Genomic DNA, 13,843 nt, shown 5'->3' with positions numbered 1-13,843 from the left:
TACATATACATATATATATATATATATATATAAAAAAATATCCCATTTATTGATTTAACATCACTCAGTACCTGCAAAGTGTCTGTCTGATGTTCCTCTGGCGCCAAACTTTGTCACCAACTTCCCATTTGATTGGAAGATGAAGACACAGCAGGCCTTATTATCAACCGTGATAATGTGTCCATTCTTGTCCACAGCCACACCTTTGGGGCCCATTAATCTTCCAGCACCAATCTTATTCTGTTACAAACAAAGTTTTGTTTTAAAATCTAGTTTCACTTTATAATCGTGCGGTTTAAAAACAAAAAAACCTTTCTTTTACTGACTGGAATGCCAACCTTGAACTTGCCATCCGAGGAGAAGATGCTAATCCATCTGTTGTCATAGTCAGCTACAATTATGTCCCCGTTCATGTCTACTGTGACTCCTGTGGGGCGCTGCAGCTGGCCTGGTGAACGACCTCTTACCCCAAACCTCATCTTAAACTGGCCGTCGTTAGAGAAAACCTATAAAAAAAGAAAAGAAATTATTAAACACTTCAAAAAATGAATTCTTTGAAGCTAAATAGGTTAGCCACTGACCTGTATGCACTGGTTGTTGCTATCTGCTACCACAATCCGACCATTACTGGAGGCCGAGATGCCTTGAAGATTGGTGAATTCTCCTTTATCTCTCCCTCTTGTTCCTGTCAAATCAACAAAACATCACCATGTTTTTAACACTAAGAAAATATTTAAACTTTTAAGGATAAGTCACCATTTTGTGCCATTAAAAGTAAATTAAAAGCACTAAAAGCATAAAAATATGCATGGATGGAAGATTGTAAGAACAGTCAACAGTACGATTAATATCCAAAATAACGCTTTTTCACTCACCAACTCTATATATCAGCTCGTCCTCTATTGGATTTTCCTTTTTCTTGGTGGTGCTATACATGCTGGAAGGCCTGCGCACGGCCTTCTGGCGAACATGACCTCCTCCTCCGCTTGGGGACTTCACTCGTCTCTTCACATCGTCTGGCGACTGCAGGACATCTGACGGTTTGACAGCACGCAAACGGAAAGGACTCCCCCTCACAGGCTGTTCATATAGCAGCAAAGAGAAGGTGAATTCTCCCTCAGAGCGGAGGGTGTATCCAACCTCGTAGGTGCCGTTTTTGTTGTCCACCACCTCAGCTTCAGTACACACCCCATCCGCAGAGATAATCTCTGCCCTAAGAACCGCGTTACCAGTCTTCACCAATTCTCCATCTTTGTCTTTAGTGGTGACTGTGATAGTGGTGTGTTGGCCAACTAGTGCGTGTCGCAGACCTTCACCGGTGGCAACGCTGGTATGGCCTACAGCCCCCGTTGTGATCAGGACTCCTAGATTCTGAATGGAGCGCCTCAATCCATCCGTCTCCACCTGGCATTCCAGATGTCCGTTTTCATGAGGATGCTCGGGAAAGCTGTGTCTTGCCAGAGCACTCACCCTCTCACCCATTTGTTTTTGGACCAGAAGGACTTCAGTGGCGCTCCCATGGCTCAGTGCATGCTCTGTGAAGTTACAGCTACTCTGAATGTTCTCTCTGCCCTGAAGCAAAGAGGTAAGCTGAGTTTGAAGCACCTAAGAAGATGGAGAAAGTCAGCAGAGCTATCATGATTTTTTTTTTTTTTTTTTAAATGCATCAAATTTAAAATGAATAAGATCGCTGACCTTCTGCTTGGTGCTGCAGATGTTTTCCACCTCAGTTATGAGAGCAGTCTTGCGTTGGTGTAGGGCCTTCTCCAGCTCATCAAAAGTATTACTGATTTCTGTCACAGAGTCATTTTTCCTTTCTGTAAGTTGCTTGGAGATCTCATTCACAAGGTCAATGGCAGCTGTCAGCTGAGGTAGTCTGCCAGAGCAAAAAGCAAACGCAGATTACAGCTCTTTATACTTTTACACATCCAATTTTACTAATGTCTTCCAAAAGCAATCGCATAATAGATTATGTGTTAAAGCAGTGACAAATCTTACCTGTTGCGAACAGTGTCCAGCTGACCTTTAAGGGCTGACTTATGCTGTTCGAGCACATCCCTTAGAGGCACCGTCACATGTTCCCTGTGTTCTCCTTCTGTACACTCCAGACACATGGCTGTTTCACATGACTCGCAGTAAAACTCCATCACCTGCAGATGGTGCAGTCGAGGCAAGTAAAGTCACATTTCTGAGGTCAAGGTTGCTCAGAAGTTCAAATGTATATATACAGAAGGCATTTCTTTTTAATCCAATAACAGTCGGCAGCCTGGTCATGAACATGCAGATGAGGTATGACAACTCTGACCTATTCATCATAACCTTTTTTTTTTTTTTAAAGCTTACCTTGCCCTCGTGATTAGGGCAAGAAAGGGGCTGACAGGTTGTAGCTGCGTTGGCTGACTCAAGAACATTGCCCGCCTCAGGCTGGCTGCACTCTGGGTCTCGTTGTAACACCTCCATTAGGTTTGTGATGAAGAAGTTGTTCTGCAGGGCTGCCACACCCTTCTCTGGCAAGATAGAAGTCTGTCTGCACACTGGGCAGGATAGTGTCAAAGACTGGGGAGGGATGTAGTTCTGTAGACATCTACAATCAGATAAGATGTTAAAGAAATCAGTTAATAAAGCTGCAGTCAAGCACCAATTTCAGGGTGAGACCTGATTAGAAGACTGGACAATGTGATTTGAGTGGTTACTAAGCACAACGATGTAAAAACAGTACTACTGTAGCAACACAGCTGTGGAAATCAGTATTTGCTATTACCAAAGCTGTGCCCTACAAAAAAAAAAAAAGGCTGTGTGCTTTTCTTGTGACCAAGCTTAGAGTAGCTGGTGACTTACGTCATGCAGAAACCATGATGATGACAGAATAGCTCGCTTAAGCGAGGAGCTGTGATACCAAATTTAGAAATTGCTAAAAAAGACATTAAAGTACACTAAAATCTAGCACGCTGCATCCTATAATAGCCAAACACTGACTCATCTTTTTATTTTGCTTCTAAATGTTTTATGTCTGCTTATCTCTTTACTGTCACTTTGATCTCCTGGTGTCGATCACCTTGTAAAGCTAAGTGATTCATAGCTTACTTCTCACAGAAGGTGTGCAGGCAGGGTAGCACCTTTGGGTTGTGATAATGGTCCAAACAGATGCTGCAGACCAGGAACTGCTTGTCTATCTGCCTCACCACAGGGCTGGTGCTGCCAGTCTCACGCTTCGCCATAATGACAGACATTCAAAGGGGACACTGGGAACACTTAACCTGTGCAAACAAGGTGAAAGAAAGAGAAGAAAGGTCAAGAAAGCCTCGAGGAAACAGTCAGGCAGGGTGAACAGGGTGTAGCTGCTTGAGCAAAGGAAGAAATGACTCATAGTCCCGCTAACACAATAAAACCTCATCTAAATCCTGTATCCGCGAGCAATTTATGGTCTCGCTTATCAAACTATGTCAGTAGTATGAGTTCCCTCACCAGAGGCTGTTTAACTTTATAAGTGAAACCCCCAATTGAGTTCACACAGTGGAAAGAAACATATACATGTGATTAAAACTGCAGGGTAGAACTCTTAGTGGAGACAATTATGCTGTCAGCAATAGTGTTAGAAGTTATACACAGTATAAGCCAATCAAAACATGATACTAATACTGATGTTTTACTCTTGGTGATATTTTTCGGTGTACTGTGTCACTTTTGTTATTTAATAGGACTCCTAGATGAGTAGATGCCTGCTGGCTTGCAGTTCAGATGGCAGAGTTGCTGTTACATGAAATTATACCACTGGGTCAAGCAGGGATTAACTTAGCATGCCAATGTTGTGCCGTACATCTGTCATAGTGTACATAAGCACGTAAAGGATTACATGGAGTCCAAAAACACAGACAAGCTGGTCAATAAACACCGCTTACAAAAGTGAGTGACTCATATGATAATAAAATTCCAGCGGGAGGATTGGTGTGTTTTGTCATTTGGTTTGGCTAACACTGTAAAGAGCCCTATTGTTTTCAGTTTTTTCCTCTATAGTTTCTGTCCTACAAAACACCTTCAGTCAGGTAACTGACACTCTAGGCTCCTTATAATTTTCTGTAATGCACCATCCGCTAATAACCACGTCTTGAATTAAAGCTCAAAAAATTCATTACAGATTAACTGAATTTATCCCCTGACAAAGACAGTTCCGTGACGACTGCTGAGATGTCAAATTACATGGGAAAAGAACTCAAAGGCAATTAATTTATTTGCTTTTGCTTTTTCTTTCAATTTTCTTTGTAACACTAGCAAGATATGTTCTTGTTATGTAGGATCATGAACAGTTAGGATACCCAATAGCTTCATTAATGCCCAAGAAAGCTTAAAACAGCTATCTGATACGTATATGAGAAGGTTAATTGCTATGGTGCTATTAATCAAAGTGAACCTTTTAGCCGGGGAAACCTGACAGTTGACCTTGAGCCGTCATTTTAAACCTGATTACAGTTCAAAATATGTAAATGAATGTAGCACACCATCACTGATGCAAGATGTCATATTCTGAGTAACTGACAATGTATAACATTTTTTAAAACGTAAAAACATCCTGCTCATTGCAGTTTAAAACAATGCACACAGACCGGACAAAAGAAGGATTCACTCTATTTGAGCTTACTATCAGTTTCCTTGTTGCGTCACTATAACATGTCTCACCAAACAACACTTTGTCTTTCAGCTGATGCCTTAAAAATATAACTAGGCCCCTTTTCTTTGAGAGCAACAAGAGGAAAGAGGAAGCTTTGAAATGCCACTCCCCAAATTCCTTCTAGTTCCTTCCCTTGACTCTTAGCAGGCTGAGTTCAGGAACCACCTGTCTCTCTGTCTGAGGGGAGATGGGGAAAAATTCACGGTGAGCTGGGCTCTCTGCCTCACATGAGCAAGCAGGCCTCGGCGGCAGCTGTCCCTTTTTGCAACACAGAGCAGCGAGCAATAACAATGGCATTTCAGCTCTGCTCACAGCTCAGCGCCCCACATCTCTTCCCCTCCCTCATTCTCCCTGTTTTTTTTATTATCCTGTCATTTTTCTTTCTCTCTCGGCCACATAAATGCACTCATGACATCAGTATGCCTGAGCCCAGCCACAGACAGATGGGAATTTTCTCAAGCACGCAGACTCTATTGTTGTTTCTTCCCAAGTGATTAGAAGGCCTACTGACTAAGGAGGTCTGCCAAGCCCATTCACAACAAGCCCTTCCCAAAAAACTCTATGCCTCCCCTTCCCTTGTCTCCCCTAAAAAGCCCTCCCCTCCCTGGGCTGTCCTCCCTTTACATAGACTCTGAATTGCAGCAGCTGAACGGTGACATCAGGAGGAAGTATGATGAGCCAAGACCTCTAGGCTCCTCCCTTCTCGACAGACTGGCCACTGTCTTTAGGATTGCAACAGTCTCCCCCACCTTCCCTTCTCCCTGCCTGTCTGTCTGTTCTTCAAGCAGCCCTCCTCGGCTCAGTTACTCCCACTCGCCTCACCACAGACAGATCTTTCATTAAAAACCTTCTTTCCCTGTGTGAATTTAGAGAATACCTAATGTACAACATAAATAGTAATATATTTAATTAAACACAGACTAAAGACTTCAATCTGCAGTTTACTCTAATGTTTGAGGAAGCATGTGATTAAACAGCAATCACAAGGCTTTGTCATGAAAAGTGCACAGTCAGCGCTTCATACAGATGAGGTCAATAGTCCCTTTCCTCTCTTTTTACTGCAGAAAATCACGGCGCGAATGTTTGCAAAGTCAGCCGTTTCACTGCAAAACGTCACTTGCCACTCTCACCCTGCATTACTGTTAAGTTCCTTAATCTCCTCCTGCAGGGTCAGGTCCTGTCTGCCATCTGGATTACTGTCTCACAGATTCAGATGACACCATCATGCCCAGTCACTTCAAATTCGCTTTGAAGAAAATGCTTCATGTCCACATAAAAGAATGAAGGCTAGTCACTAGCTGTCCGAAGATGATACAGCTGTATTCCATGCTTGAAGCAAGTGTGTATGCTCAAAACCTTTCTCTTGAAAACAGACACATGTAATATGAATGATTTAATTGGATTTTAGCAACAGGAGCTCGCCTTCAGAGAAAACATTGCCCTCAGCTTAACCTGCTTAGATTTCAATCGGTTGCGCAGGTAAGGGTTTCTCTCCTCTCACTGCTCCACCGATTGAAGTGCTACTTTTTATATCTGTAGATGCTTTTAAAAAAATAAAAATAAAAAAATCACTATGGTTATGCTGTCCTCTATAATGGAAACAACAACAAAAAAAATAATAATTACACATGCTTCCTAATCCAGGGCTTTTTGCTCCTCGATAAATTGGAATAAATAGGAAAGAGCAATTTCAACGTTTTTTTTGAGACGGAAAATTCCAGTGATAGAGGAAAATATAATGTTATTCTGAATACATGACTAATTCTTTGACCCACAGTTATGTGACCAACTATTATTACATTTAATGCAAAATGTCATCTCTTGGTTATAGTCAATGAGACAGAAGCAAGTTAAAGTCTTTAAAAATAATAACTCAAAATAAGCCCCTAAAGTTATTAAACTTTACTTGTCTAATTTCAGTTAATGGTTATAATTCAGCTTGCTTCCAGGATAAAACTATCAGTGTCAGCATGTCAACATGGGATTTTCAAGTACAGAGCGGCCCTGTGGTGGAGTGATTAGCACCGTTACCTCCCAACAGCAGAAAATTCTTGTTTCAAACATGCCCGAGGCCTTTCTCTGTTGAGTCTGCATGTTCCACGTGTGCTTACAAGCATTTCCTCAAGGTACTCCATTTCCGACAATCCAAATATATACTCGTTAAGTTAAATCATGACTCCAAATGAATAGTGAGCTATTGCCTTTTGGTAGACTGGTGACGTACTCAGGGTGTACCCCTGCCTCTCACCTGGTTACAGCTGGATGTGCTCCAGCCTTCGTGCAACACTGAATAAGACTTTTGATTAAAGAAATGAATGGATCATAAAGTCGGTCATTCATTACAAACAGGCTGAAATTTATTCATTTAACTGTTGTTAACTTAGAAAAAGTATTTGGTGGAGAAGTTTCATTCAAATATCGCTGGACTATGCAGACTAAGAGAGACACAGTTAAACAAAAAAACTATTTTATACAGGAGATGATAAGCCAATGAATTTGGCCCAATAAAACGGAACTGTCACATGACCAAATGCTTGGACTGGGTATGCTAACCATACTGTACCTTGGTACAGCCCCTCACCTCTCCAACCGATCAATCGATTATTCTGATTGGCTGCCCGTCCCAAACAGAAGGTTTAGACAGCGGATGGGTGGGGCTATTGTACTCAGTCTCAGCTGCGTGTCTGAGATGACCGCATAGAAATATCTGGCACCACTAACATCATAATGAGCCAAGTAGAAGAAAACCTTTCTGAACTTCTGAGCATTTAGAGCAGCCTGGAGCTTTTGGGCGATTTCTATTTCTTATACATAAATAATATTTGAAGTTTTGGCCATATTTATAATGACCATGCACCATTTTAACAGTATATGTAGGACAGAGAATATAAGAGCAAATAAGAGCATAGATCCCATTAATGATACTTTCATGATAAATAAAATGAAAGACTGATGTTCAAATCAAATTTTTACTTCAATCAACATAATGAGAAATCAGAAACTGGCCCTTTAAGAAGGCTGTAATTTACAGATTGTTAATACCATTCCTTAACAGTGACTATTCAGGATTCCAGGATGTTTGTGCTTCAGTGGCCATATAAAGTATTTGCCTCTTCCCTTCCTCTTTCCTTATTTGAGTAACAGACAAGTATCTTTTTCTCCAATGGTATCCAATATTTCAAATCTATTTTAAGCATTACTATCTTAGCCAGCTCAGTATTATTGAACTACAATTGCATACAGCATCTCTTGGAAAACGGACTTTGTATCCGTGTTACCATCTTGTGATATCACTTTTAAGAGACACAGCAGAGAGGAGTCTTCAGCAGTTGTTTATGTACTAGACCAGCATACACTGGTGAAAGCCTCACTGACCTGAAGAGAGAAGTGTTGGCCCTCAGTGATGTGCTCTCCAGATTGTGTTTAAATATAGACTGTAGTTTATGTTTTCTGCTACATCTGTTGTGTCCTTCCTCATGTGCCAACACACAGTAATTGTTCACAGGCTGAGCAGAATTACCCGAAATGTAATTTTGAATAAACCCAACACGCTGTTGAAAGATTTTTCTGGGTTATGAGGAACAAGGTAGACTGTTACAAAGGAATATCTGTACGCTTGACTCAGATATAAAGAGAGAAAAGACAAGTAAGAGTAGAAGTGAGAAAAGCATATGCTCCAGAGACACAGCATAAATTACATAATCACAAAGCATCTGAACTATTGTCTACATCACAGCGAATGTCTCATTGTTTGTAACTTTGTTCAGAAGACATTTGTGATCATTGTCTCAATTTGTAGCACTTTCAGGTGAACACAGGTCAAGAATAACTATTCACACAGTTATATCTGCACTAGGAATAACAATGTGGAGCAGTTACACTCTTTACAATGCCAAAGTTAATGTGGAACTAAGAATGAGACATTCAGGCAGCTGGATCTAAGCACAGGGTCTGTTTTATATGTTTTTAGGGACAGAAAAGATGCCGGCTCCGTGATGACTCATCAATCATTATTCACACAAACTTCTTAAGACTAATACACCCACCACCACCACCACCCCACCCCTCTTACACTCCATCAGATGAAGAAATCTGTCTCGATGCATCAATCTCTGACAGAACAGTCACAGCATGGAACGCTGGGCTTTACATAAAAGAAAAACAGTGTCTGTATATTATATGTAAGGCTATTGAGAATGATACACTCAGCATAAGAGCGGGGACACATTTGCATGCCTAATAATGGCCTAGCATAGACACTTACTGATTGCAATTAGACACTGAACTACTAAAAACCAACACTGTGGCAGTTTTTCATCATTTTGTTTTGTGTTTAGATTGATAAGATCTGACAACAGCAGATTTTTGTCTCGCCTTGTGAGCCCACACTCCTAAACATTGTCAGAAGACAATGCGGCACGCAGGGCAGCCTGTCTGCAGGCACAACACGCACTGCAGATTTAACAAAAGGTAGATCGGCACACAAGCGGTGCCTGCAATGCTTATTCACCTGCAGTAAGAGGACTGAGATGTCTCATACTATGACTCAGTAGTTCAAATACGGTCTCATACACGCTGTACTTTGCAGATACACAGACACTGTGAAGCATTAGTGGGGTTACTCTTTGTTAAGAAAATGTAGTTCGTGTTCAGGATATTTAAGAAACTGAATGTGGTTTCGGCTTGGCAGTTTGCCGAGCAGCACAAATGTTGGTTTGATAAAATGAACAGTACCAGTGCTCAGCTGCTATGTTATTATAATAGGTAAAGAAAAAAAACTGTGACTTTATTGTGCTATATTTACTTTTATTGACTTTGCTTAGGCTGCTGCCCCCGCGACCCGGCCCCGGACAAAGCGGATGAAGATGGATGGATGGATGGGACTTAACCATTTTGTGCTGTCACATGTTTTACAGCGTGAATGCCTCAGTCTGTAATCTATAAATTTCGTTCATCTCTGAACTTTGCACTGTTGTTCAATAAAAGAAACAACAGCACTTTAGTTCAGTAGCTGAAGGTTTACAGATGTCCACTGGTAAAGGTGTTTTCCAGAAAATATTGATTTTTTTTTTAGTTGAAATAAACCACTCTGCTGCTTCAGAAAGTCTCATCTAATATTTATTATCTATAGCGAGTAATCTTGATGTGACTGCATCCCTCTTGATGATGTCTTATGAAAGGCTGACGATGCCTCATAAACCACTAAACAGAAATAAAAATAATAAAAGTGCTATTCAAAGGAGGACCGACTCAAACGTAAGCACAGAATTAGAGGATCCAATCACAAGCATTTTACCTTCTTTTGTTTTGTATGTAGTCTACCTCATCGTGGTTGTTGTATTGGTAGTTTGGTGGATGTGCCTTGTACTGGTTGATGGTCATCTGTAGCCTGTGTACTATCAGCATGCACCGGCTGTGATAAGTCATTATATTCTAATTTTAGATTGCCGTTTCAGGAACTGACCAGGGACACCAGCTGGCAATTAGACTCAAGTCAAAACTCTGTCTCATCTACAGTCATTCTTCTGTTGATCAGTGAGCAATAATCTGATCCAATAAATGAATTAATAACACAAAATATGCACAATCATTTTCATGGAGATTAAACCTTCAAATATTTTGTCCTAAACTCCAAAATAAGTGCTTTCTAATTGGCTAGAGCTATAAACCATAATTATAATTATTATAGTTATTACCTACAGTAATCTATTTATTCTGAATTGGGGTTTCAACAAACCTCATGATGACAACTAGGAAAGATTAGAAAGGGCGAACGATCCAACTTGTGTATTATATTAAATCAGGTTAATCATACACTGATTAGCAATTAACAGTGGAGCCAGATAAACTGATATTGCATTATATTAGATTAGATCGTTTCCATTTGATGTTGTTACACAAATTAGGAAAAATAAACCCAGGAGAACTGACTCACTGCCATGGGTCTCATTTAAATACTGATATAATAATATGGAAAGCAGGTCAATAAATCATTGAATATGAAACATCAAAAAAAAAAATCTAATTATCCTGCAATCTATCTTTTTATAATATATTTATCAAGTTCCCTATCCTCTCACTTGTGTTGGTGCACTGGGGGCTGATTTTGTTAGCAGGTAAGGGCTATAGCCTATAGCATATATGCTACATGTCTGCGTTTGATCGAATTAGTATTCAAAAGCTGTTGCTGTTTCTGGTCACTTCTAAGCTACAGTTTAATCTCTGTTGCTCAATATTTGCAGAGTAGTACTGTATACCCCACACAACGCCCTTGTTGGTCCCCTGGTTCTCTTGCACATGTTCCCTGTCCTGTATACCTTAAGAGCACAGATATAATTTGACTCTCTAAGCTCTGCTAACAATCTGCCCTCTGGCGCAGCATCCCGCACCGTCTGCACCCTCCCTGTGACCCAGTGCAAGCAGCCAACAGAGCAAAACCAGGCAAACATCTCTATCACCTGCACTCATTTTAAAAATTTAACTTTTGAGATACTTTTAGCCTAAAATGAGAAATATAAAACGAGCCTTTCAGAACAAAGACAATCAATACCAAAACCACTGGACCATCTGCTCACAGTCTAGGCCCGAAGACTAAAAAAAAAATGTCTTCAAAAATGATGCATTGCCTGCTGCTGTTGCTGCAGTACAGTGCAACACAAGGAGCCACAGAGTGGCACAAGAAAACAACATGTCGATTCACATGTGGCTCACAAAACTTCTCAGCAGCACACTCCATACATATTCAGATGAGAAAAACCAACGGAAGATCACTAATCCTCTAACAAACGAGCATGTATGCTTGGTTAAAAGAGCCCAGCCCTCAGACTGCAGCAGAGATGCCCACCTGCTACTGAGCCGGCAGCCAGCTAGGAGCTAAAATGGAGAAGTGTGTGGGCTGAAAGAGGAAGCAATGAAAAAAAAATGCTTTAAAAAAAATCAGAGCAATGGAGAATTTCTGTGCAACAGTTTGTCTTAAACGGTGCTGGAATTAATTGCGTTGACTTTAAGTTGGTTGATTGTTGCAATTTTAAAAAAGCACAAAAGAGGGGGACATCATGTTTTTTTGTTTGTTTTATTTAAAGTACACCCCCCTCTGATATGATTTATCCGTGCACAGATGCTGCTGGGATGAAGTAATCAATTATTCATCTGCTTATAGCCCAGTCATTGTATCTCTGAGGACTCCGGATAACGGAACAAGCAGGATGAGAAAGCAGAAATTCGACACCATAAAAAAGAAGTGAATGGTTACATTGTACTCACGTAAATTCCCAACAGGAGTGTCAGCATTGCAGGCCGTAAAGAGAGCTTCCCATTGTCAGTGTCCCAAACCTCTCCAATACAGAATCCACAGACAGGGCGACAGAAAGGAAAGGGCAGGGTCTGTCTGGGAGAAGAAGGGGACAGTAAGGAAGAGGACAAGGGAAAGGAGGAGATTAGGGGAGTGGTTTATGCGCAGGATTGGTCAGAGGGCTAATGGGAGGAGTTAAAGAACCCAATTGCATATGGAGGAGGCAGGGGATATGCAAAAGACGTGGAAAATCTGGAGAACTGACTGAGGGATAAATCTGACTACTGCAAAGGGGTTTGGCTTCCTTGGGTACCACCCATTTCCTTTAAAAGCACAACGTTTATTTCTTTACCCTTTGAATTTTGGGGATGTAAACACAAAAACGATCAGAGTAAAACGAAAAAGCACAAAACTGACGGCAATATAGTGATTTAATTATATTACATTTCCCTAAACCTTCCTTCCAGAGACTTTTGTAAAAATCGCTAAACATGTAAAATGCTAATTATTATAAAGAGTATGTTGCTCGAAAGCTGACGAGGTTTTTTGTTTTGTTTTTGTTTGTTTTTTAGAGAATGGAAGGGGATAGGTGTGTTCATTTAATAATAGGAGTCCTGCTAGTTTTAGTAATACAGCACTCTAGAGGCCAGGTGGTGGTATAGTATGGAATATGTAATGGGATATGCTGTGTGTTTTCACTTAGAAGAGGCTTTTGAGAACAAAGAAAGACTCTGGCTTTTTGCTAGTGAATTCAACAGCTTTCACTTTGGGGGGATTATTTGAAATGAGAGTATGTGTTCATGCAGGTTGAGAATTTTGAATACAAAATGAGCTCACTGTATAATAAAATGCTGGAGGCCGTCAGTGTTAGGTGGCTGTTGTGTTGCAGGCTATAAGGAGTTTGTTGGGGGGTGGGGCTTGGGGGCTTGGGGCAAACAATTGTCTCTTGGTTTTATTCTGCAAGGTGGAGTTGCCATGGAGACTGCTTCCAGTTGAGTCAAGATGGCTGCAGCAGTCTGGCAGCAGCAGTGACTATAACAGATATACATAATGTAGGTCAGACTGACAACACTGACAGTGCTTTTCTCAACATGGTTTAAAATAGATAATTCAACAAAAAATAACACAACCCTAAAGTAATCTATTACAAACATTTAAATAAATAATCAGTTATTTTCATTGAACTGATCTGTATTTTTATTTGTTTATGACTGACTTAGTAAGAGAAATCTAGGTCAATATTATGCCGTCAAATGATAAACAGCATGACTTCCCCTTTGAAGGGATGATGTAACAATGAAAACAACAATAACAAGGCAGCCACCCATCACACAGCCATTACTGCACTAGAACTTTAAAGCAGGTTCAATGCATAATAAATAGAGATCTATCCGTGCATCCGCTCTTCACATCAGACGCTGTTTTTATGACCTTTTCACTGTTCAGCATAAGAAGTTTAAATAAGGATTGTTTTTCATGAAAATGATGATGAAAATCATTTACAGTCAATGGCCGACTGAAGTCTAGAATCCATGAACATCACCAAATGCTGCATTTTCTCCCTTGAGAAGCCTTTAATGCAGCTGCTTTCAGTTGATGCTTGTTTGTGGGTCTGTCTGTTTTCAGTTTGTTATTTAACAACTGAAAAGCTCTGTTGTGTTGAGATCAGATGACTGACTTGCCTGATGAAGAATCTCTCATGCCTTTGCCTTGAGAAACTCTGGGGTCTTGCAAAATGATTTGGGTCGTTAGCCATTTGCCCTGGGAAACACATTCTGTTCAGTTGTGGAGCATGTGGCTGAAAATGAGAATATAGCCATGTACACTTCAAAACTCATCCTGCTGCTTGTATCAGCAGGCACATCATCATTAAACACTAGTGACCC

At 40.6% G+C, this 13,843-nt stretch overlaps 1 protein-coding gene across 2 annotated transcripts in view; it reads right to left on the bottom strand.

Moving 5' to 3' along the window:
* The window catches only part of LOC102203160 (tripartite motif-containing protein 3-like), a 17,939-nt gene extending 5,862 nt beyond the window's left edge, over window positions 1–12,077 (bottom strand). For both annotated transcript variants that reach the window (XM_005736004.1, XM_005736005.1), the window contains exons 1-9: window positions 11,930–12,077; window positions 3,085–3,257; window positions 2,344–2,584; window positions 1,999–2,150; window positions 1,696–1,876; window positions 876–1,605; window positions 582–685; window positions 339–506; window positions 72–240 (exon numbers count right to left, since the gene is read on the bottom strand). In XM_005736004.1, the coding sequence (XP_005736061.1) occupies window positions 72–240; window positions 339–506; window positions 582–685; window positions 876–1,605; window positions 1,696–1,876; window positions 1,999–2,150; window positions 2,344–2,584; window positions 3,085–3,230 (1,891 nt within the window). In that variant the 5' untranslated portion in view covers window positions 3,231–3,257; window positions 11,930–12,077. The remainder of the gene's footprint in view (window positions 1–71; window positions 241–338; window positions 507–581; window positions 686–875; window positions 1,606–1,695; window positions 1,877–1,998; window positions 2,151–2,343; window positions 2,585–3,084; window positions 3,258–11,929) is intronic.
* Window positions 12,078–13,843: the final 1,766 nt, after the last annotated feature.

This window comes from Pundamilia nyererei, unplaced genomic scaffold (genome assembly GCF_000239375.1).
Source record: "Pundamilia nyererei isolate P.nyererei 1_Seehausen unplaced genomic scaffold, PunNye1.0 scaffold00066, whole genome shotgun sequence".
Taxonomy (NCBI): Eukaryota; Metazoa; Chordata; class Actinopteri; order Cichliformes; family Cichlidae; genus Pundamilia; species Pundamilia nyererei.
Note: the sequence above shows the minus strand (reverse complement) of the source record. Positions and strands in the feature narration are given on the sequence as shown.